Source organism: Siphateles boraxobius, unplaced genomic scaffold (genome assembly GCF_051911475.1).
Source record: "Siphateles boraxobius isolate OS27281-9 unplaced genomic scaffold, OSU_SipBor_1 8, whole genome shotgun sequence".
Lineage (NCBI taxonomy): Eukaryota > Metazoa > Chordata > Actinopteri > Cypriniformes > Leuciscidae > Siphateles > Siphateles boraxobius.
In genome coordinates, this window is record NW_027509208.1 from 9,270,535 (window position 1) to 9,294,693 (window position 24,159).

General features: G+C 38.4%; 1 protein-coding gene across 1 annotated transcript in view; it reads right to left on the reverse strand.

The window, feature by feature from the left end:
- Positions 1-24,159, reverse strand: part of syne1a (spectrin repeat containing, nuclear envelope 1a) — a 119,433-nt gene that overhangs the window by 67,461 nt on the left and 27,813 nt on the right. Inside the window, exons 27-57 of the mRNA XM_077221161.1 lie at positions 24,045-24,117; positions 23,762-23,926; positions 23,416-23,559; positions 23,136-23,222; positions 21,619-21,759; positions 21,374-21,534; positions 20,623-20,773; positions 20,268-20,495; positions 20,069-20,167; positions 18,775-18,962; positions 18,532-18,655; positions 18,188-18,354; positions 17,072-17,225; positions 16,346-16,971; positions 15,969-16,148; positions 15,399-15,549; positions 15,143-15,307; positions 12,276-12,458; positions 12,079-12,180; positions 11,747-11,950; positions 11,300-11,507; positions 10,309-10,421; positions 9,875-10,080; positions 8,460-8,621; positions 8,070-8,343; positions 7,517-7,689; positions 6,696-7,005; positions 6,442-6,606; positions 3,832-4,191; positions 2,301-2,437; positions 1,028-1,205 (exon numbers count right to left, since the gene is read on the reverse strand). Of these exons, the coding sequence (XP_077077276.1) occupies positions 1,028-1,205; positions 2,301-2,437; positions 3,832-4,191; positions 6,442-6,606; positions 6,696-7,005; positions 7,517-7,689; positions 8,070-8,343; positions 8,460-8,621; positions 9,875-10,080; positions 10,309-10,421; positions 11,300-11,507; positions 11,747-11,950; positions 12,079-12,180; positions 12,276-12,458; positions 15,143-15,307; positions 15,399-15,549; positions 15,969-16,148; positions 16,346-16,971; positions 17,072-17,225; positions 18,188-18,354; positions 18,532-18,655; positions 18,775-18,962; positions 20,069-20,167; positions 20,268-20,495; positions 20,623-20,773; positions 21,374-21,534; positions 21,619-21,759; positions 23,136-23,222; positions 23,416-23,559; positions 23,762-23,926; positions 24,045-24,117 (5,779 nt within the window). The remainder of the gene's footprint in view (positions 1-1,027; positions 1,206-2,300; positions 2,438-3,831; positions 4,192-6,441; positions 6,607-6,695; positions 7,006-7,516; positions 7,690-8,069; positions 8,344-8,459; positions 8,622-9,874; positions 10,081-10,308; positions 10,422-11,299; positions 11,508-11,746; positions 11,951-12,078; positions 12,181-12,275; positions 12,459-15,142; positions 15,308-15,398; positions 15,550-15,968; positions 16,149-16,345; positions 16,972-17,071; positions 17,226-18,187; positions 18,355-18,531; positions 18,656-18,774; positions 18,963-20,068; positions 20,168-20,267; positions 20,496-20,622; positions 20,774-21,373; positions 21,535-21,618; positions 21,760-23,135; positions 23,223-23,415; positions 23,560-23,761; positions 23,927-24,044; positions 24,118-24,159) is intronic.

Below are 24,159 nucleotides of genomic sequence, written 5' to 3' on the forward strand. Positions count from 1 at the left end.
CAATGCCAAAATTAGCGTACAAAATTGAATTTTAATGGTTTCATGCTCTCACTAGATATACATTTCCTGCACAAACCACACAGTTGTCAACACAAATCATGTTTACCATTTGCAAGTGAACGTATTTAAAGTATCGAGTCTTGCATGTACCTGTTCATGTTTGCATCTGCCTAATATGACTAGCTGTGAAAGATTAATTTGAGGCACAATGGAATGAGAAGTCTTTGATGTCCATAACAAAAGATACAATATACATTCAATATACAAGTTCTGATTGTGAAACCACATTCTTTACAATAACCTCTTTTATGCTCAACAGAAGGAAAAAACTAAGTTTTGGATTAACATGAGGGTGAGTAAATAATGACTGAATTAACATTTTTGGTGAACTATCCATTTTAAAGGCTGACAACCTGTTTATTTGGTAACATAACTACTATATGCATAGTTACATAGTTAATTGCGTTTTATTATTTGCATTATTTGTTACTCAGGTAAAAAATAGGTAATCAGAACAGACCTGTGACACATTTTTGAGTCGGAACTGAGCAGTTGAGAACCACTGGCAATTACACTATTATTTGAAAGACAGAAATAGAGAGCCAAAATATTTGAACACACGAGGGGCAGGAAATTTGAGATATTTGAAATAAAATTTTAGGTGTGGTGTTAGAATTTTGCAAAAATCTCTGTACATTTTCATCCACATCAAGCTATGTCTCTTTCATCACAGCAATACATCATTACTGTGCATTTTCCCTGTGCTCTCACAGGTTTTCTACTGTGCTAATTGAAGTCATAAATAGCCCAGTCTGGCACATCCTTGGCTAAATGGTGGCCTCCTAAACTGGCCCATGGGACATGAGAATGGGCTATCACTTTATCAAATCCTGGCTACTCTTACATGACAGGGATAGAGACAACCTGCTGGGGCCTGGCTATGGCTATGTTCCAAGAATCCTGAATTTTGCCCATTTAGGATGAGCCCTCCTGGACAGAGAGTACTGTCCACAACCACTCCACTCACCTGGATCTGCTGGAGGGCGACGGAGGCATCCTGGATGCTATGAGGGGAGTCAAAGCATTTTGTGGTGGAGATGTTGGCATTGACCATCCACTGCCGGAAGTCATGCAGAGAAGAACGAAAGCGTTGTTCCAGCAGTTTCTCCTTATTCTGACATTCCCGGGAGGCTCGCAAGCTCAGACTAGAGAGAAAGATGCACATAGAGGTATTAGAAAAGGAGAGGGCGAAAAAAAGGGGGGATGGGGTTAAAATGTGTGAGCATTAGCGCAAGGTGAGCAGACATCTGTTTCAATGACAGGCTCTCTCAGAGGGAGAGATTGGGAATCAGAAAGTGAAAACGCAGCAGAACCAGGACACAAGAGTACAGTGGCATATCTGCACAGCACACAGGTACACACACAAATGCAGACGAGGATAAAGTGGACAGTGGAGAGAAGATAAGCATGTTTTTTTTGCTGCTATACCTGAAAAGCATGCTAACGAGGCAAAGCCTGCTGTCATGACAGGTGCTCTCAGCTGAAACGCTCACTTTAGATGCAGCGCTATGAGGTGCAATATATCACAACCCTTCATTCAGCTCAGTGCACTTATATGTGTTAATGTATTCCATCAATTAAATACAACATGTGTGAAAGTACAAACTTACAAAACAATTATTGCTTTCTTTCTTTTTTATTATTTATAAAGCAGATTGAATTAATGTCTTTACATTTTCAAAAAACATAAAACATTCCTTAATTTAGAAATGTATATATTATTTTATAACACTATTATTGCATTTATTTTCAATGCTATTTTAAATATACTTTTTTATATTTAAAAAATAATTGCTGTTAAACAAACCGTTTTTACAATGTTCAAAATCTTTCAGGTCAATAAATAAATACAAGCATTAGATAAAAGTCTTGATGAAAGACAAAATTTAGAGCTGAACTGTTTAATTTTTTGTATTAATTTATTCTATTTATTAACCGCGGTACTCATTTATAACACTTTTTATTACTTTTTTATAAATTATGAAATAAAATAAATATGAAACCATGATGAAATATAAACAAACGAACAAACAAATAGTTAATATAATAATTTATACAAATTAATAAAGTATATGTACACATTATTCTAAATAATTTTCTTATATATTTACGGGAAGCTCTGTAAGAAACATCAACCTTCTACTTGTCTACAACGTCTAAACAAACTTTCAGGGAATGGACTGTTAAACAAAACCAGGCGGTGACCATTTAACCTCACGCATGTGTGCTACAGCACTCACCTGTTGTGTAGCTTGATGAGAGCACTGACTCTGTCCGTCTGTGGACCCAGATCACTGGAAAACCCACACAGCTCATTGAGCTGCGCCTTCAGCTTTTCCTCCATAACTTCAGCTGTCTGAAGCCCCTCCAGAACACCCTGATGGACACACACACACAGCAGGGGTGAGTGTCAATGCACAGGCCACCCTTGACACCTAAAATCTCATTTATCGGCTTGATGCTTCTTCATGCACAGTTGCGCATACACACATTTGAGCATTAACACAGCTCTATTCAGCTCCAAGACAAGGCTTCTTACAAAAGCATTTCTGTTCTTCAGCGAGTCCAGGAAGCCTGCCCACTTCTCAGAACATGCCTGAGATTGTACAGAGCCGAAGTGGTGCCTCTTTCTCTGTGCTTCCACCCTCCCACTGACCCTCTCTTTAAAAACAAGAGGGAAATGCTTCCCTGACTTCCCCCTATAGAACACTTCCTCCTGTAATCTCTCTCCTCCTCTTCCTTCTCTCACTCCTCCCTGTCTTCCACTTCACAGACCGTGGTTCTCCCTCTCTTTCACACTCTTCGGCGGCTCTCGTTCACTCCTCCCCGCCTTTGACATGTTCTCTCTTTTGCTTTCCCACTCTTTCTCTTTCCCTCCCTTTCACATTCTCCCCGCCTCCTCTCCTCTCTCCCTCTCCCACTCCCGGTGGGAGTCAGCTGTCAGATGTTGAGGAGCTGGAGCCGTGCAAACGAGCGAGTAACACAAACAAGTCTGGACACCGGCAACACAAGATGAGAGAAAGTAAAATAGAAAGAAGGAAATATTGAGGGACTTGAGGAAAAAGGAAGAAATAAAGGAGGGGAAATCTGCAATCCTTTTCAATTATCTGAGCAGCAAGCCGTAGATGAAAGTATAAACAACCTCAACAGCAGGAAAACATATTACGACCCACGGTTTATGAGAAAGAGCCAGACAGAGAGAAAACAAGACAAACAAGAAAGGGAATGGGGAAAAAAAATGCTCAACAACAGGAGTTTTAAAAATGGGGTCCGCAGGGGAGTTCTAGGGGGTCATGGAAAAGTTTAGAGAAAAACAGGGTAAAAAATGTACAAATTAATATATAATAATACAAAAATGAGATTAAAATAAGTATATTTAATCAAACCAATAAATGAGTAAATAAATAAAATAAATAAATAATGCATCTAACAGTAATTTACAATAATAAATTGAGTAAAATACATATATATGCCTTATACGTTTTAGGAGGGGGTCCCTAACACGAGGATAATCATATCCGGGTGGCCCTTGACATCTAAAAGATTAAAAAACCCTGATCAAGACTACATACATGTCATTTCTAGATTGAACCTTGTAAACCAGTTTGTTGCTTTAAGAACGATAAAATTCTTCACCAAACTGTGAAGTTTGACTTTCCAAACAGTACGTGCCTGTGTGAGAGTTTAACGTTACATGTACACTGTAATTAAGTAGCATTTACCTTTATACACTCACCCTTCCCTCTTCATCTCTCTCCTCTACTAATTTACCTTGGCGACCGTCCATCCTTCCACCGCCGCAGCTCCGCTATTCCTCCGCTCGGCGCTACTCAGTCCCTCGCTCCACTCCTTCAGCTGGCCCTCCAGCTTCTCCATTTCTTCCTCCAACTGCGCTGTCAGCCGTGTCTGCTCCTGCTCGACCCCAGTCGCCGCGGCTACGGCCGTCTCGAGAGCGTCGCGAGCTCGTAGCGAATCTCCCTCCCACTGGTGCAGCGCTCGAGCCAGTGCCGCCACCTCTCCATCCATCAGCTCGCAGCCCGCCGCCGCTGTGTGCCTTCCGGCTCTCTCCGCGCTAAGCCGCACGCGCCGCAGCCGCTCGCGCCCCTCGCACGCGCCGCGCTCCAGCAGCTCCTGAAGGATGGAGGGAGGGAGAGAGTGAGAAGGAGAGAGGGAGGGTAAAGTTGCTACGGAAACTGCGGCATCAGTGGCTGCTTGTTATCCAAGTACTGCCGCCGCTTGTGATTCTCACGACGGTGAAACTGACTGACTGAAAAAAACTCACATCGGATCAGTTTCTCGCGCTTCAGAGGATGAACGCTATCCTCTCTCACCTGACCTCCTTTTTCACCTGACCTCCTTTTTCATTAATCTAAATTATCATAATTTTCATACATATCCACTTGTTCACTTTCTTAGTCTAATTTTCCTAAAATGCAATTAGAAATTCGTTCATTCTAATGTAAAATAAATTGTAATTGTACAATTAAATGTTTTAGTAATAAATAAAAGTGTTATTAATAAATAAATCTAAATGTTAGTAAATAAAATGAAATAAAATAAATAAAAATAAATAAAATGGTGCAGAGAGAAAATTGCAGTTGAAAAAAGTGTAATATTAATTAAGTGATTAAAAAATATAAAAAATAAAGTATCATATAATAATTTATTCATTCATTAGAAAATATAAATGTATTTTTTTATTTATTTTAGTTATCAATCACACAAAAAATATTATGAGAGATTAATACAAAAACTGGAAAGTGAAGATATATTTATTTCGATACATATAAGAGCTTTTCAAGCAAAGTTATGCTTGTTCTAATAAAACAATTATGTTCAGTGAACAGATTTTAATGCCATTAAAAAAGGTATGACCCCTGACAAATAAACTACAGCTTCAAAGGTAAATGGATGGAAGAATTTATTTGAATATAATTTATTTAAAGTGCTTCTGTGTAGTCTTATTATCCTTGATCTCATCTACCACTCACTCATTCTCTCTGACTGGAATTGATTATCCAGGGAGAAATGTGCAAACAGCATAGAAATTTCCCACCAATTTTCACCCATTCTCCCCCTTCCTTAACGCCTCTTATTGCTCTCTCAGTGCCTCTGGTACTTTTCTCTCATTTTCTTTCTCTTCAAACAAAACCCCATGTTATGAAGATTTTCTTTCTCATCAAACACACAGACAAAGTGTTATGGAGATAAGCAGACGGTATAATGAGCTAATCAGCACAGAAATATTGCAGATCCATAAAAATAGTCAAATCTAAGCACCTGCATCCATTGATTTGTAGTCCTGTGAGAGCATGTAGTACAGAAACACTGACCTTGGATAGAAATGTACATGCTTCTCTTCCGCACTCACATAAATGTTTCAACCACAAACAAATGTTTCATTTAAATATTGGAATACACTATTCAATTTTTAGTGTATTTAGGTATTTTGTTTATTCTGCACATTACCTTTTTGTATATTTTTAATAATCTGTATGCCTTTGTACCATCCAAAGCAAGCCAAGCGCATTGTTTCTGTCAAGAAACATCTAAACTCTTTTGTGCACATTTATGATAACTCACAATTGGTAGTGCACTTTTAAATGCACTCTTTCAGAAAATAAACACTCTTGAACTTTTTTTAATACTAATTTCTCTATTTTGGGCTTTTCTGTATTGCAACACTTTGTTGTTTTAATCCTCTTCATCTGAAAGTCATTTTAGATAAAAGTTTCTGCTAACTTATTTAAATTTAAATTAAATTGAAATATATACTGTATACTGCTGTTGTATTTTGTGCCCCGCTATGTTGACTGGCAGCTGTTGCAGTATAATTTCCCTCATGGGGTTAATAAAAATACTTATCTATCTATTTATAAACCCACACTTTCATAATCATATGCGCAGATGAAATGCAATTATGCATTCATATCATCAGTGTCTCAAATTGACGTGCAATCTCACACCATCTCATCTGCTTTAAAGAATGGATTTGCTCTTTTCATTTCACACCATTTGCAGTACAATGAAAGATGATATTTGTAAATGAGAGAAAAAAAATGCAGGTTCTCTCTATCACTTTCCACAGAGGCTGTCAAGAAACCCTTAGAGAGAAAATAAGCTTGATTACAGGAAATGGTACATCTAATTAATGTGTAAAAGCTTTAATGAATTATGAAACTGAATAAAATATATTTAAATTGCATGCTTATTTTAGACAGATGAGGACTTTACTAAACATAATGTAATTGAAAATGAGCAATTGACACAAAATAATGTTAGAAAAAATATTACCTTTCTTAATATTTAATATATATATATATATATTACTAACTTTCTCACGGCTGATTCTTGAATAAGGCAATATTTAAATTTTCTTACCCGGACTTCAGTCAACTTCCGACTTAAGGTGTAAGAGTCACCAGATGGGTCAGAGCATTGCTGAAGTTCCTCCCCTACCACCATTAGCCAATCTGTGAGCTCCCTGATTGTTTCCATGTACTTCTTATGCTCTATTACAACGTCCTCTGACAGTCTGACTCTCTCCTAAATAAGATCAAATTTAAACAGCATTTCAATTTTAATATGAACACTCTCGTTCACTATTACACAACAAGACACTGACAACAGTTCACCTCTGCTGCAGCTTTGACATCCTCAAAATGTGCCCTAAGGAGAACCATTTCTTCCTCCTCAAAGACGGGGTCACCAGTGCGTTTGTAAAGTTCGGTCGCACTCTCCTCCAGATAGCACAGAGCTCCCTGGTGGTCCTCCACATCAGATGACAGCAAGCGCAGTCTCTCCAATTGCTTTCGTTTCTCCCTGAGTCCAAGCTGGGGCTCAAGAGGACCCTTAACCTCCAGCCCTACTCCCTCCAGCCACCTCTGCAGCTGTGCACGAGACTCCACAAACAAATCCCACTGATTAACGGTCCACTCTAATCGGCTAAAACACAAGAGAGGATAAGAGGCAGATATCATTTAGATTTTACTTTTTTGTATACAGCAAATGAGTATATAGACAGATAGATATAGAGCAGATAAGTATATAAACTAAGAGATATAGAGCAGATGAGAATATAGACAGAGTATAGAGTAGGTGAGTAGACAGAGTCTAGAGTAGGTGAGTAGACAGACAGAGTATAGAGTAGACAGACAGACAGACAGATAGATAATAGCCGGATAATAACTTGGTTGCCATAGTGATGATGAGTTTAATTGAATACAAGCCCAGGAGGCTGCCACCTGCAGTCAAGCACACTTGCAAATTAAAAAAACAAACCACTATGCTCCCACTCTTATCTCTCTTGACCAATAATACTGTAATGGTCCCGGTAATTATATTCCTATTGATGTGTCCATTGTCGTAGTTCATTTTCATTCAAAGCCAACTGTCAATTGACCTTAACTTCTGCAATGATAGTTATTCATAAGTTAAGCTTTTACAGCCAGGTCACCTGTGGCAGCTCATGGCTCTCAAGAGCAGTGCCGCCCATGCGTCCTCAGCTTCCTGATGCTTAGAGCAAATCACTCCTCGTTCCATTTCTCCACTGCTCTTGATGACCAGCTCTGCTTTCCCAGCTGCCATGTTGAGCTTTACCTCGCCCTCTCCCTTCATAAGCAGGATATCCTGGATAAGAGGAAACAAACACCAGTAACAGCTACTGCAAAGATACAGAATAGCGATTCTAAAAATATTATTTCCCCCTAAACAGTATTAGGGAAATGTCAGTTGAATGTTACATAGATGAGAGGGTGAAAATAGCCACCAAAAAAAAGGATTATGAGTGGCAGAATAATACAGTTTGTAATTTTACAATACATTGCAATAAAATAAAAAAATTATAATAAATGAATAAATAATACATTATTAGATATAACAATAAAATACAAATTATATTTGTATGAAAAAACAGCACATGAATTTCTGTTTGTCACTTCTTCAAAGATCGCTGTTCTAAATGTGCAGATTTTCCCAGTTGTTGTTTTCTATGATTTTTCTGCATGTACCTGTGCTTGCTCAAGTTTCTCTTCCACCTCCTTTTTACTCCCCTCCGTGTTCTCTAATTTCTCTAACTTTCCCTCGACATCTTCCAGCCAGTTTTCCACTGCCTTCAGCGCCTCCTCGAACGCCTGGTACTCCTGTAGTCTGCGGAGTCGACGTCTGGCCCCTTGTAGCAAAGCCTCGTGGTTTGAGAGCAACTCTGCTGCCACACTACTCCCTGATCTAGATCTTCTCTCTGTGGCAGTGAGAGAGGACTGACACAGACGTTCAAGAGATGCCCTGTGACAGAAAACATACAGCTAGCTTACATTTAATCATGACTTACATTGTGAACATTCTCACATGCTGTTACACATGGTACTTCATAAACACAGAGACAGACTGTCCATATGTACCTCCTCATCAGCAGCTCTCTGTGGATTTCCTCCACTCTTCTCAGCTCTTCTGAGCAGTCGGGGGCTGCAGACTGACTCTCACCCCACAGAGGAACATCTGCCTTCAGTCTCACCTCCAGCTGTTGCAGCCAGTGGCTCAGCTCCACCACACGCGTTTCATACCTTAATAAGATCAAATTAACTAAATTTATCCTAAAATCTGACACACTGGATTTATTTCCATTCAAAGTACAGTACATGAATGGTTAAATAGGTCATTGTCCTACTATAACAATTCTACAATAAAATACTACATTATAAGCTACGGTACTGTGATAAAGGTAACACAAAATTGTAAACTGTAAACATCCTGTATTAATGTTATGTTAAAGGATCATTCTTACTATGCAGTATCTTTTCATGTTCCCATTGTATGTCTCATTACAGTATATTGCCTAATACAGTCATTCTTAAACAGGGAATTCTCAACCAAACTTCCAAAGGGGATTATTTATTTACTAAATTATTTAAATTTAGTTATATACTAACATAATCTTAAATAAAAAACATACTAAAAATAAATATTTACAACATTAAACTGACATCATGTTATTGAGTTCATTACAACGGAAGTAAGAGAGGTATATTTCAACTTAGATAGGAGGGCCTTTGAATATCGTCTTGGACAAAGGTGGATTTTGGATTCAAAAAGGTTAAGAACTATTGATCTAAAATAGATTTAAAAGATGGAAATCATATTTGTTAGTTCTCAACCCAATATCATAATTAAGTGAACATGGGGGAATTTAAAATTATTTCACTACTCTGATTTGAGCAGATGTTACAATTTCTTACCATTTGATCAGGTGGTACACACTCCTAACATGAACTCCAGATTGATTATTTATTAATAAATATTGCATGTGTTTATTTTTTCCCCATTTACCATTGCTTTGCGAAATTTGTGGGATTGGCTGTGACAAAACAATAACGATACAGGAATTATGATGATAAATTAACTATTCTTTCAGCTAGCAAACAAACCAGTCCTAAATAACTGCTTTCGATCATAATTGGATAATATTGGATCTTCATGAGTTCTGCATTGTTGCCAATTTACAAATCTCCACCCACACAGAGGTCATTGTCAAAAGAAGAGGCTTGCTATTGACAAGTACTGCAAATATGTGTATTAAAGTTCACCAAACTTGAACACAACACAATTCACACAGGGAAACCGGAAATACTTCATCGTGACAATTCCCATTGAAATTTCGCTAAGCAACAGTACATGTGACCGCACCTTTTTTGTCCATCCTCTAAGGCTCCATCCTGTTGGACAGTCTGTTTTTTTTCCATTGTCTTTGCCATTTTGTAAATGATCAAGTTATTATTAATGCCTGAGCTTAGATTGTAGACTTGAAAGCACTACTTACCCGCTTAATAAGGTGGCACTTTCTTCCAGGGACCGCATGCGCTGTCTGCATTCCATAACAAATGCATCCAAAGCATACTGACAAGAGTCAAGTTGCTCCTGTATGCCTCCAGTCCCACCTTTAGTGAGATGCAACAGGAGTCTCTCTCCATCCTCCAAAACCTGGGCCAACCGCTCCTCACCATCCATGACTTCCTCTACAGCAGTCTAATAATGAGGGGATAAATGAATCATACACGAGGGACACAATAAGCCACTGTTATTAAGAATGTTAAATGGCTCTTAATCCCAAATTTCAAATCCAGAATAATCCCCTATTAGATTGAGGTCTGAAATGCTTCTTTATTGTTTTACTACTGATTAGTATGACCCTTATTGCTTTGGTCTGGTGCAATGTTTCATTACATGGCTGAGTCATTTGTTGCATGACGCTACCTTGAGTTTTTGTTGCTTGGACGAAATAGCGACGACATCTCCTGTTTGCTCAAAGCAGTCCTCAATTCCAGCCCTTAACTCAGAGAGCCAACAGTGAAAAGCATGTGCTTTCTCTAGTAGAAGGAAAGACAGAGAGAGAATGACAGTCCATAAGAAGAAATGTATGTGAGCTGTTGCTGCATGCGGCCAGATGGACCGTGTAGGAGTGTATGGAACAGCTCTCTGTTGTCTTAGTAACCAGCCTCAACCAATTCCACCGGGATATGTCACAATGTCAGTGGGAGAGGAAGCATCTGAGGCACAGGTGTGTGGCAGTCACGCTTTTAGGGAGTGCCGTGCAGAATCATTTCAAACAAACATAAATAAATAAAATATCTATTACCAACTATTCATGAGCCATTTGAAGGGTACGTGGTTTTAAAATTCCATATATATAATTAGTTTTGCTTATAACTGACACCTACACTTCTGTTCAAAAGTTAGGGGTTAATAATGATTTTTTTTTAAGAAAACAAATTAATACTTTTACTCAGCAAGGACACATTAAACTGATCAAAGGTTACTTTTGAAAATTATATTTCAATTAAATGCTGTTCTTTTGAATTTTCTATTCATTAACGAAACCTGAATTTTACAAAAATACTAAGCACCACAACTGTTTTCAACATTTATAATACTAAATAAATGTTTCTTAAGCACCAAATTAGCATATTAGAAGGATTTCTGAAGGATCATGTGACACTGAAGACTGGAGTAATAATGCTGAAAATTCAGCTTTCCCATCACAGGAATAAATTGCATTTTATAATATATTAAAATACAAAACAGTTATTTCTTAATACAGTTTTACTGTGCTTCTAAACAAATAGATGCAGCCTTGACGAGCAGAAGGGACTTCTTTCAAAAATATATTATAAAATTTTACTAAACTCAACCTTTTGAAAGACAGTATATATATTTTTTATTAATGAATTCATTTAAATTCACTCACCATTGAAGCGCTGCAGTAAAGCATCCTGAAGTGACCCCAGGATCTTGCTGCGGCGTTGTGTCACTTCCTCATTCCTCTTGACCAGGTTGGAGACAGCATCACCCAACAGGGTCAGGAGCTGAGTTGGGTACGCTCTACACAGCGCCCTGAGAGACTCACTTGCAACGTCCAAACTCACCTCCAACTGTCTCTGTGACTTCTCAACCTCCTAAACGACCAAGGTGGAATATACAGGGTATTTAATTTTTAATTTAATGTTAAATGGTAATAAAGACCCCTATGTGAAATAAACTTGGTTGGATACATTTCCATCCAAAATTGAATCACAGTATTTGGCTTGTGGATTGTGTACCAGATTGCACATGATTAGACTACATTTCTTCTTACTTAACCTACTTTGCAGAATTCTACTGCTATATTTAAGTCATATTCAGTCAATTCACTAACCTTGATTTTAACAAAATTCTCTGGGTCAGAGAATGTTGAAAACTCTGATAGTGAGTCCTCAGAGGTCTTCAGCTGCTCTGAAATCTGTGAAATTAGGTCTAGAAGCTGCTGCCTCTGGGAGTTGAAGTCTTTATACATGCCTCTGGTCTGTTCGTACACCTCTGAAGCATGGGAAATCTGCTTTCTCAGATCTGCAGCCAACACCTCAAAAGGCCAAAAACAAATTCTAGATTAACCAGTCACCGTGCCTAGCGGTGTATTTTTATTCTCTTTACATATTTGATGTAACATCACTTATCACAACAAATGTCACAGCTACTGCTGATGATTACCTGAAGTTCAGTGTGTGTGTGCTGGGTTTTCATCAGTTCCTGCAGCTCTGTCATCTTCTCTTGCAAGGTCTTCAGTTCGTCCTCCTTATTGTCCAACTCCAGCTGTACAAACACAGAAATGAAGGGAATTACATATTTTGGTATTTTACCATGTTTCCTTTACAAGGTTAGATTTGGCTTGGCTAATTGGATCTCACCTTGAACTCAGAGAGGTGCTCCTCCATGTCATGAGTGGAGAGGAGACTGGCAGCTCCCTCACTGAGCTCACAGACAGAGACAGCACTCCAGCACTCTATGTCATTGGCCATTTTATTAATGTCATTCCACAGCTCAAGAGAGCGAGTGTACCGACTGATGTCTGCATCCATACTCTCAGAGATCTGCACAATAATGAACACTGGCCATAAGTGCATCAATGTGCATAATATGGTGTGAATAATAAGAAGACCGCAGTTGAAAGAGCATACACATCCTTTATTCTGATGGTGTAATGACTGAATCTCATACTTCTATATCACCATCCTGACGATGTATGTGCAGAATTTTGTTTTTACTTAGTTCACATACTACTTTGTTTATCTATGCTTGTATATTTCAGTGCTTTAAGACTGGATAAACTGGAAGAACTGGAAAAGAGGGCAACTCTCTGAGAAAACAAAGGAAATCAACATTTGAATTTCTCTCTTGTGCTCTCATCTTGAGATCACCTTAAATTCATCCAAAAATGTATATGGGTTAATGTGAATAATTATCATACAGTATTTCACATGTTTGATATCATTTGAAATGCCTCAGTGCAACTGGTACAAATGTCTCATTCTCAAAGAAGTAAACCAAAAGGTAATAAGGTATTTAAAAGTTTAGAGATAATTCACACACAAAGGAGTGTCTATAGAAAAAAAACCGAACCGGATTGGTGATTGCAACACAGAGCTTTTCCCGCAAATGCCTAGAGCTCCCCCTCAACTAAAACGGCAGTTATGGGGGCATATACATAAAGAGTGTCTTTGTGCCTCTTAACAGACACAAAATGCAATTAAAACGTCTGTCCAACATGAACAGGGCCCTAACATGTGAACAAGATGCGTTTAGCAACTTAACCATTGTTTAAATTCACCTAAATAGTGTTTTAGACGGCTAGCTGTAGTCTCGCGCTGAAGTCCCGTGGGAACTCCGTTGTAGCCAAAGATAAATAGCAGTGCGTAGGTGAAGAAGAAATGGTTCGCGTTTGTGCCGTACAAGGATGACTACACAGACACAACACAGCGCCCAAATGGAAGGATAAATAGTTTACATTACCTCCACAGTGGTTGCACGTGTCTTCCATGAAATCGCTTTTTTCTTCAACCGGCCCCGCTGTGTTGTGTCTGTGTGTAGTCATCCTTGTCAAAGTGTTTGCTGCAAATGCAGTAATCTTTAGCGCGTAGTACTTGTATGGCAGTTTGCGGATCAAGTTGAAGTACAACTAGCCACAACTGCAGAATCTCGAGGTCATGGAAAGGAAGACGATGAAAATAAGTTATTTTAGTTTCGCATTCTGTTGCCATAATTCGGAACGGCACAAACGCGAACCATTTCTTGAACTGGTTAATTGAAACGAACTGTCCGAAAGAACCGGTTCGGGAAAAGGACCGGACTTCCCATCACTACTATTTACCTTTGGCTACAACTGAGTTCCCACGGGACTTCAGCGCGAGACTACAGCTAGCCGTCTAAAACACTATTTAGGTGAATTAAAACAATGGTTAAGTTGCTAAAAGCATCTTGTTCACATGTAAGGGCCCTGTTCATGTTGGACAGACATTTTAATTGCATTTTGTGTCTGTTAAAAGGCACAAAGACACTCTTTATGTATATGCCCCCATAACTGCCGTTTTAGTTGAGGGGGAGCTCTGGGCATTTGCGGGAACAGCTCCGTGTTGCAATCACCAATCCGGTTCGGGTTTTTTTCTATAGACAGTACTCACAAAGGTATAACGATCAAGATCAACTTAAAAATTGCCCGGAGTTCTCCTTTGCCCCCAGTAAGTCTGGGATGGTGATTAATGTAAATTCCCACTGTGAACTCATGTTTACATTTGAAAAGAGGTTTCTGCATTGGTCTGTCTATATGATGAAATGTAATGAGAGGCTCGGGGCAATTCTGTAACTAAGACTAGCCCGTTATGCGAAGTGTAAGGAAAACACTTCGTATCATGTATTTTATAATGTCAGGGTATTCTCTCTTTATTCCAGAGCATTTGATGTTTGTATCTGTTATCTTTGAATTGATTACAAATTGGCGTGATACATTTACCTGACATAATAAATTGTAAACATTCGATTTTATTCTAATCTAATCTTATCAACATTATTTTCACTAAAGAGTTAAAAAGAACAGCCAAACACTCTCTCACACTTAATGATGCACCGATATCATTAAACCTTTTTCATTTATGGAGTCAGATGAAATAACGAGTTAATACATATGAGAAAATGTATTTCATTTAATCAAATTACTTTGCCATGCGGAAAGACGGCAACGCGCAAAGACCTTCATCCGTTGATCGGATATGCCTCCTTTGGGGCGATTGAGTCGGGCTTACGTTTATTCTTTTTTTTTGTTGGTTTTTATCAATACCTCCCTTTCATTTGAATTGTTTCTTTTGTCTTTTCCCATCCTGAATGAGTCATAAAAATTATGAATAAATCATAAATAAAAAAATAAAAAAATACAATAGTTATATGATAACCAATAAATGGTCAATATTATACATTTGTATTTGTTAAAAAAATTAAGTTGCAATAAATAAATAAATGATTAAAGATTTTAACTTATTTACATATCACATTCTGGCATAAAACCAGTTCTCCTTAACTTGTAACAGTCATTTGCAGGAGCAATCATTCTTAATGATTAATTCCAGTACACAAATGAGCATGTTTACATGCTCGACAATAGGAAATGCTTCCTCTTGTTAGATAAATCCCTGCTCAAGTTATTTCATAAAGTGTTTGGGACTAAACCGAACATGTCAAATAAACGACGCCTAAGCGTCTAATCAAAAGCATTAAATGCACTCACATCCAGCCACCGATCAACAATGGCATTCATCTCCGTTGTGACATTTTCACTCAGAATGCTTAAATCTGGAAGCTTCTTTAACACACCGGTGAGGCATTTGCCAGAACCAATGAGCTTATTCAGGTCCTCCTTAGTGGTCGCCAGCTCTGGCCTCACTGCTTCCAGCTGCGCAAACAGAGATAACAATATTACCTGTGTGCTTGTTATCATAAATGTAATCTGATGTTTGAAATGTGGCACACACTGAGGCACTAACCCGTGACAGAGCTCTACGAATGTCCTCAGGGTTATGTGGGTCAAACTGGGCCAAAGTGATGGCATGAGCTCTCTCTATGACCGAGCTGATCCTGGTTCTCAGGGTCTGGTATTCCCTACAGAGCTCCAGCAGGTTTGCACAAAGGTCATGGCTTTATGGGGACAAACACGAGCAGCCACGTCTTAGATTTTAGGCTTAAAGTGAGTGACATCAATAGTATCAATAGAAATACGCCAACACACACTGCAGTCATGGCAATAGCTCAAAACACTCTCCCCTTTCTTCAGTTTCTTTAATCCAAAGCATAATCTATTTAGAGATTCACCCACATATCCATCAAACAGCGCACACACAATAAACCACATTTAAATTGCATTTAAACATGGCAACAGTCGCAACCTGTCAAAACATCCATCCATCAAACCACTGGCCCAGTCCAGCCTCTCCCTCCCATAAGTCATCCATATCAAATTCAATTTGACAAACCATTCATCTATCCATACACACACCAAGTTCCAATGAAAACTAAGTGTACAGTCTAAGACTTGGGAACCGTAGCAATATACTCACTCCTCCACAATAATCCCCCTAATCCTCTCCCAGGTGGAGTGGACCACGGCTACGTCCCGTTTGACTTCCCCTGCCAGCTCAGAGTCTCTGTGGGCCAGTTGTTCTCCTTTTTCTCCCAACCACAGCTGACTGTGCTGTAGGGCCTGTAGCTCTTCTTCCAACTGCTTCAGCAACCACAACCTGACAAAATATAGGTTTGCCATCATTACAGTAAAATTACAAAACTCACACATTTGTCCAAAGTAAACAACACCTCAATATCAGGTCCACATTTTCTGGCACGTAAAACATGCACAACTATCATACCAATTTATAATACGTCACATCAGAAAGGCCTCTAAAGACAGTAATGGTAAATAAAACACAAGTGCCTGTACCTCTGTTGAAAGGCCTGTGTGCTGGCCTCTGTAGGCCATGGTATATTGGCTCTGTCCTCCAGCTTTGCCAGACTCCCGAATAGCAGCTCCTTCCGTCCCCTAAAGGAACTCCACATGGTCGCTAGTGCCTCTGCCTCACTCTGCTTTGTCCCGATGCTCCTCTGAAGCACCTGCACGCTCAACGCAACATTATCCACCAGCCCTCTGCAGGACGTTCTTTCCTCCTCTGCCCCTTGTAAATGAAAGTGTGCCTTGTTTAGTATGATATCCAGGCTAATAGCATGCACCTCTAGAGATGCTAACTCCTTGGCAAGGTCCTCCAGTTCCTGATTTATGTCCCTGACTTTGGAGTCATCCCAGCTCTCTCTTCCTTCAACCTCTTCCTGGAATGTCTGTAAAGAGGTTCTGGCTTTATTATAAGTCTTACAGAAGTCTTTTAGTTTGAGTAGTGCTTCATCTCGATGCTCTACTAAACTCTGTGCTTCACTAAAGTGTTGAATGCAGTCCTCCTTCCTGGTCTGGAGGTGCTGCAGGTCTTTTGGGGATATAGACGGGCTGAGGGCATCTAGATGTGGCTGTAAGGACTCCAATAACTTTCCTTGTGTCTGAAGGGATGTCTTGTCCTCCTTTAGACCATTGGAGAAATCAGATAATTATATATATTTTCAATTAAGACATTAATAAAAGAATGATGATTGGATGATAAAATGTAATGACATATTGTACCTTGGTTTTGGATTCAGCAGACTGGAGATCAGTGATGCGGATTTTGCATGTGCTTTGAATGTCCCTGAGGAAGTTCTCAGTCCATTGAGTCAGATCAAGCGAGACCTGACTGAACTGCTCCAACTGAGCAAGATGGGACTGAAATTCCCGAATCCTGAAAATACAAAATTAAAGGTCAACACCGACTCATCAAGGTAAAGGTACACTGTAACTTTATTTTGTTCAAAATGTACAAAATTTATGAGCGAGTACATCATGAATCCATCTTAAAAAGCTGTGTTTTTGTCTTATCCTGATCACTACGGTATGCCTATAATAAGTGTTTATATTCTGACTATTTTAGACCAAGCAGGATGACAACCACTGCAAAGTAGCTCAGTACTTGCGTGACTCATCATATAGCCTACATAAACAGAGAGGAGGGTTGGGCTACAATGTTCTTCCTCAAGATGCATGCATTTGTATATATTAACCGTTAGAGAGCCAAAAGTTACATATTTGTCCAGTCAGTAACACTGAGACAGCAAATAAGGACTTTAACCCTAGGTTTAGGAATGTGCAGTGTGAAACGGCATCTTATGAATACCCAGGATTAACGGTTAACCCCGGGTATAGTATGAGCAGTGTGAAACATGAAATCAAGATAATGCAGGATTCCATTTACCCGGGATTTAGAATGACCCAGGGTAAACTATTTCAAATGTGAAAATAGTTATAGTGTACCTTTAAATATTCAAGGAATACTTGTAATGCAAATGAAACAATGGTAAAATATGCAGTGAAAGATAATTCACACACAATTTTAATAACACAATTAGACCTGCAAGACTTTTTTCTTTCAAAAAATCTTACCGTCCACAAACATTTGAATGGTAGTGTAAATATACTTTAGTGAACCATGATTTATTAATGCTAGTCAGAGGCAGGTGCTATGCTAAGCAATCTAATTCTAGACTAATTTTGATTGCATAAAAGTTTGAATTTGCCCCTTACAAAATGAGTCATTCATATATTTAGTACATTTTCTGGGAGAGAAAGAGAAAATTTTAAATGTGTATATTTTAGGAGCACATAAGCAAACAGATGACAAGGACAAAAAATATAAATTATTATTACCTGAGTGGTATATTAGTACTGAGAGAACACCACCTCTCTTCCATGCTACAATGAAGATCTCTAAGCTCTGCAGTCCTTTCCTCTGAGGCTGAGGAGTACAGAGACTCTGCTCGGGTCTCCAAACTTTCCAACAAAGACTCCTGAGAGGGAACTTCTGACTGCATGTCCTGATACATCATAAAAAAAGATTTTATTGGTTTCTTGCCATTAAAGTCATAGTGTCCCGAATTGTTTTTGAGAGTTTAAATGAGTGATGGTAATTCAAACAATCAGCATTAAACATAAAGAAAAATGGATGTGGAAAACGAAAAACAGCCAAAAAACCTTTCAGACTTTGCACTCACCTGCAGCATCTGAAGCTGGCTCTGTAGCTTCACATTGTCTGTGGTCAGGTAGGGAGAATCTGAACTGCATAGATTTTCACACCTGGTCAACCAGGACTGCAGAAGTGAGAGATCTCTCTCACCTCTAAAAAGCAGACAGCCAAAACATTGTTTTTTGTATTACAATCTTTTATTTAAGTAACAAAAATCACCTTTATTGCAGTCAACACACATTATGTAACATATAAATATGCAAACACATGCCTTTGCCAAAGAGTCAAAAGGTTCTCCAGTTTTGATTGTTTTACAGTGGCTTGCTGGGTATATAATTTGTGAGCTTGCTGAAGGTCAGCCACAGCTTTCTCCATCCGTCCCCCATCAGACAGCCTCCTCCAGCCCAGACTCAGAGACATTAGCCTGGGCCCGAGCTGCTGTAGACGCTGCACTACATCCTAAAAATGAAGGAAATAAATCTTACTCTAGCAGTCTCAAATGCCTTTTATATAATCATATTTTTAAAGTCAACAGTTAAGTGAAAATTGTAGCATATGACCTTTAATAGGGGTTATGCGCAACAGCTTCCATGTCCTGTAAAACAGGTCGCATTGCTTCCGTTTCAGGTCTTTTGTATGTGCTTTGATAAATATAGAGCCGTTTAATTTAAGATTTACGGAGTGAGCAAAGATGACCATAAATTGAGGACTAAATGTTTTTTATTTTCTTCTTCTCACTAACATCTAGATATTTAAATTGCATAAAACGCCAACAATAACACTTTTCTCATTGCGGATGCAGATGCAATGAGACCTGTTTTCCTGTTTGTTCATGTGACGTTCAGTATAAAGCCTATAGGGCCTCTTGTACTAATGGCCCTCTGGCTGATTGTGTGGATTATTTCATGCAGCCCTTCAAGTGTAAATAGTTTATCCTTTAATCCGGTCTGCAAATTGATTTTTACTTTCTGCATTTTGATTTGGTCTTCGTTACCCTGCAGTTCTCTTAAGGATTATTAAACAGCAGTCAATATATTTTTCCACAGGGCTTATTATAAAAGTCCTAAAACATAAAAAAATAAGTACAATGTACTTATTGTGTTAATATTGTATTGTAAAACACTTGTGCTGCTGTTGAGGAGTAATACGGGTAAGGTTATGGGAAAGGGAAGGTGAAAAGGTTGGTTTAAGGTGTAAGGGATGGGTCAACAGTGTAATTAAAAATGTAATTACACAAATTAATTGCAGCTCTAATTACATGCAGGTATTTTTAAAATAGGAGTACAATGTAAAAACATGTATGTACACAATAAGTCCATTGTATCAAATTATTAATTTCTATGTAGGTACATAGTAGTTAAAGCCACTTAATATAAAGTGGGACCTAAATAACTTTTGATCATTACAAAACTATATTGTGATGATTGTGATCGTTTATATACCGGTATAGGGGCCCCCAATTTCAGTTTTACACCCCTGGTCTAGATAATATATACAGTACGGTATGGAAATTGATTTATTTAGATCTTTAAGTTGTCTGTTCCAAACACATGTAATATACTAACCATATGTTCATGGAGAGTTTTATATGTTCTTGAGGCTGATGTACAGGAAGTATCTGGTGTGTTCAGTTTTTCCTGTAATCCATTCAGCAAACCTTCAACCTAAGATGAGTGAAAACATTGAATAACACACACACATCCAACATGACTTGAATAATATATCAGACCAGAGTAGCACAGAGAGCCATGTATAAAGTGTTACCTCATTGAGATCTTGAGTAAATTGTTTCGTATTTCTCAAACTAGAGTGAAGCTCTGCCTCTCGTTGCTCCACAATGTTCTTAAACTCTTCCCGGTACCTTTCAATCTGCATCAGACGTGCTTTAATTCGCCCTGCCTCATTCGGTGCAATGAAATGACTTAAAGATTGAAACTCTGTCTCCAATCGGCTAAATATATCCATCTTCTTCTCTAAGGCCTCCTTTAACATCTAAGAGGGAAAGCAATGAGGAGACATCATCCACTGAGCGCTAAATGAAACATATAATGTTGTCTGGTTAATTTGGTTATGTTTATTAAGTTACAGTCTTCTGATCCAGGTCATTATCTCTGTTTACCTCCACCGTGTGAATCTGCTCATCCAGGTTGGCAGAGGATCCGCCGAAAGCTTCAAGCTCCCTCTTACTATCACAGACCCAGGAGAAGAAAGCCTCAGACTCACGACAGAACCTTTGCCACCATTTGTGCATCATCTCCAGATCTGACACACTATTGGAACAGATACAAGCAGGAAAGAAACACCCCTTGTGAAAAACAGTACCCCTGAAAGCAGTACTTATTATGGAAATACTGTGCTTTAAAAGAATATACTCTTTACAGAATGTACACTTAAGTGGCCTTTTATTTAATTAATGTTATAGTATCTGAAAGTACTGTTTTTAAAAAATATAAACACTTTTAACATTTGAAGTACACTACAAATGCACATTCAATATAACTAAGCACACTTCTTTTTCACAAGGAACATAATTAGGAATTCACAAAGAAATAATTTTGATGGTATTTGCGCACACACCATCTGCATCATTTTAGCAACCGATTCACTACAGGATTCAATCAGGATTAAACTCAGGCAACATCCAAAAATGTTGTTGCAACTAGCAGGTCTATTCTGAGTGAGGTTGATGAAGGTGCAGCAGGATATTGCAATCTGGCATCATACTCTTGAATTGTCTGTCATTTTCTCTATTTCAGCAAGGTTTACTGGCATTTACAGTCGGTTGATACATGAAAAAATGTGCATAATGTGAACTGTGCAGTATATGTATGTACAGTAGATACAGGCATATTGACTTAAAGCTGTCTTACATTTTCCTGAGGCTGGCTTGTATCTCCTGCAGTCTTTCTTTTGTGGACTGGGCCTGATCCTGTAGTAAAGACTGATTGTGAGAACCAAGTTTAATATCTGCTGCCTTCTTCACCAGGGACTCAGCTCGTACAGCAAATGTGTTACCCTGCTCATGAAGCTCCTAAACAAACACACAGATATGAGTATTATTCTCAGTCTAAAGTTTAATAAACATTAACTACAATATTTTCGTCTTTGCTCTCACTTTAACATTTTTCATTTCAGTCTTGAGGTTGTCCAGGCTGCTGAAGATAAGCTCCCTCTGCAGGACAGGACTGACAAGACACACAAACTGCCAGATGGCCTCTCTCTCCAAATCAAACTCCTGCCATGCATTCACAGTGACCTAAAGAGCAATGAGAATGACACATTATCAACTGCAAGTAAATGAAGTGATTGCATTTCTTTCCGATTATTCATGTTGCATTACAGGGTTACATTTTATGCACAAAACATAAGTGTACACAATGTTTGACTTCTGGAAACAAGTTCGGACCTCTAAAGAGAGGGGCATTCTAAGGTCTTGAGGCCCACAATTGTCCACAACAATATTAAAAGTCCACATTACTTTTACATTTGTTTGTGATTGTCTGGATAAGGAATTTTGGTAACACTTTAGTTTAGGGTCTAATTAACTAGTAGCTTATTAGCATACATATTACTAGTATATTAGCTGTTTATTCATTCTTATAAAGAACATATTTATGCCTTATTCTGCATGACCATATTCTACATCCCTTATACCCAATAACTAAACTTAACAACGACCTTAGTAAATATTAATAAGCAGTAATTAGGATTTTATTGAGGCAAAAATCATAGTTAATAGAATTGGACTGTAATCTAAAGTTGGAGCTAGCCCAATTTTGGATTACTTTTAAAATGAGTCTACCAGTGTTGGGAAAAGTTACTTTCAAAAGTAACACGTTACAATATTGCGCTACTCCCTAAAAAAGTAACTAATTGCATTACTTAATTACTTTTTATGGAAAGAAATGTGTTATGTTACTTTTGTGTTACTTTTTCTAACCTGGGCTGGTTAGAAAATGTAAAGGCCCTTTTATTCCAGAAGTTAAAGGAAAAAGGCTCAGGCTGAAGGAAATGCACACCTGTACAGTAGACGGCTTTCAAAATATTACAAAATATGAAACACAAAAAACTCACTAGTATTGTTGAATTGGATCAGATTAGACACTGCAATTAAACATATTTAATTATAGCAGGTTTGCTTAATATTCTGAGTTTGCATTTCACTGTTTTTATTTTCAGGAATACTGAATCTGTTTTTGTGTAAGTGAGATGAGTAAATGCATGCTCAAATTTAGTCTAGTACTACAATAACCATCATGTTCACACAGCGCACACAACACCTCTGAACTTACTCCTTACTCCTAAACATTAATTCAGATATTTTGTTGTAAATTTAAAAGTAATGCGTTACTTCACTCGTTACTAGGAAAAAGTAATCTGATTATGTAACTCGAGTTAATTAACTGAAATTGATTGAGAGTCGAGTCTAAAATGAGGAGTGCTATTTGTTGCATCACTGAAAGTCAGCCATTTATGAGGTCTAATAACAGTTAGGATCCTGCCTATGAAGCTAACATGCTATGATCTAACATATGGAGATCTTTCTGAACCATTGTTTACAGACACTTTAAGGGGAGTAAACTGAATTATAATATGGCATATGTGTAAATATCATTTGACTGAAAGTGTTACCTGCAGGTGTTTCTCCTGAGCTGCCCAGTCTTCTTTACCTTGAGATCTTACATCCGTCTCTTTTGCTTCCTGTGTCTTCAGATTTTGCTGAGTACACACCATGACAGGGTGACAGAGAAGAAAGAAAAAGGGAAAAATAGAATTTTTAGAATATAATAGAATATTAGGCATGAGAAAGAATCACTTATTCACAGCAATCAGATTAGCAAATAAAATCAACACGATTCATCACGTCTATTGCATTATATGTGTCAACAAAAATGAATTCTACAGTCCCTACCTGGTGAATAAGGAGCAGCTGTTTGGCTTCTGTTATGTTCTCTGCATTCAGGATTCTTCTGTGCCCCTGTGTCTGAATCACCTCCTCCTTCACCTCCTCTCCAGTCTTTATGTTCCCTTCATTGGCCACTGCAACAGGAAAATCCTGAGAAAACAGTAAAAGAGTTTAACCATGCAAAATGTTAAGCTGTAACACCACAGATATCTATACAATAAAAAGTTCCTGCAGATGATATGCAAATAGAGAATTTTATGCAGACATTTTCTTTCCAAAGTAAACATGGCATCTGACGTTTGCAATGGTATACTTTGCATTAAAACTAGCAGACATGAGGACCACTCTTCACCTCAGACAGAGACAGCACCAGTGCAGAAAACTGTTGTGAGAGTTTATCAAGAGCAGCCCTCTGTGTGTGAACCTCACTCTCAAGACTTATCTCCTCCAGCACAGCGAGACGAGCTTTGAGCCAGTCCAGAGTCTCGCCCTGAGCTTTTACCGCCCGACGCTGCATCTGCAAAGGGAAGCAGAGGGAGGTCAGCTCATGTCACATAACAGACAGTGGTCTGAACACACATACAGTATACAGTATGCAGATGAGCCTAAGTCACATACATTTGGGGTCAGCTCACCTGGAGAGAAGAGATTTCAGCACCACTTTGCATTTCCTGCTGGAAGAGAAGCCATCCAGACAGCTCACCGAACCTGGAGCACAGCACAAAAAACAAAAACATAGAAAAAGAAATT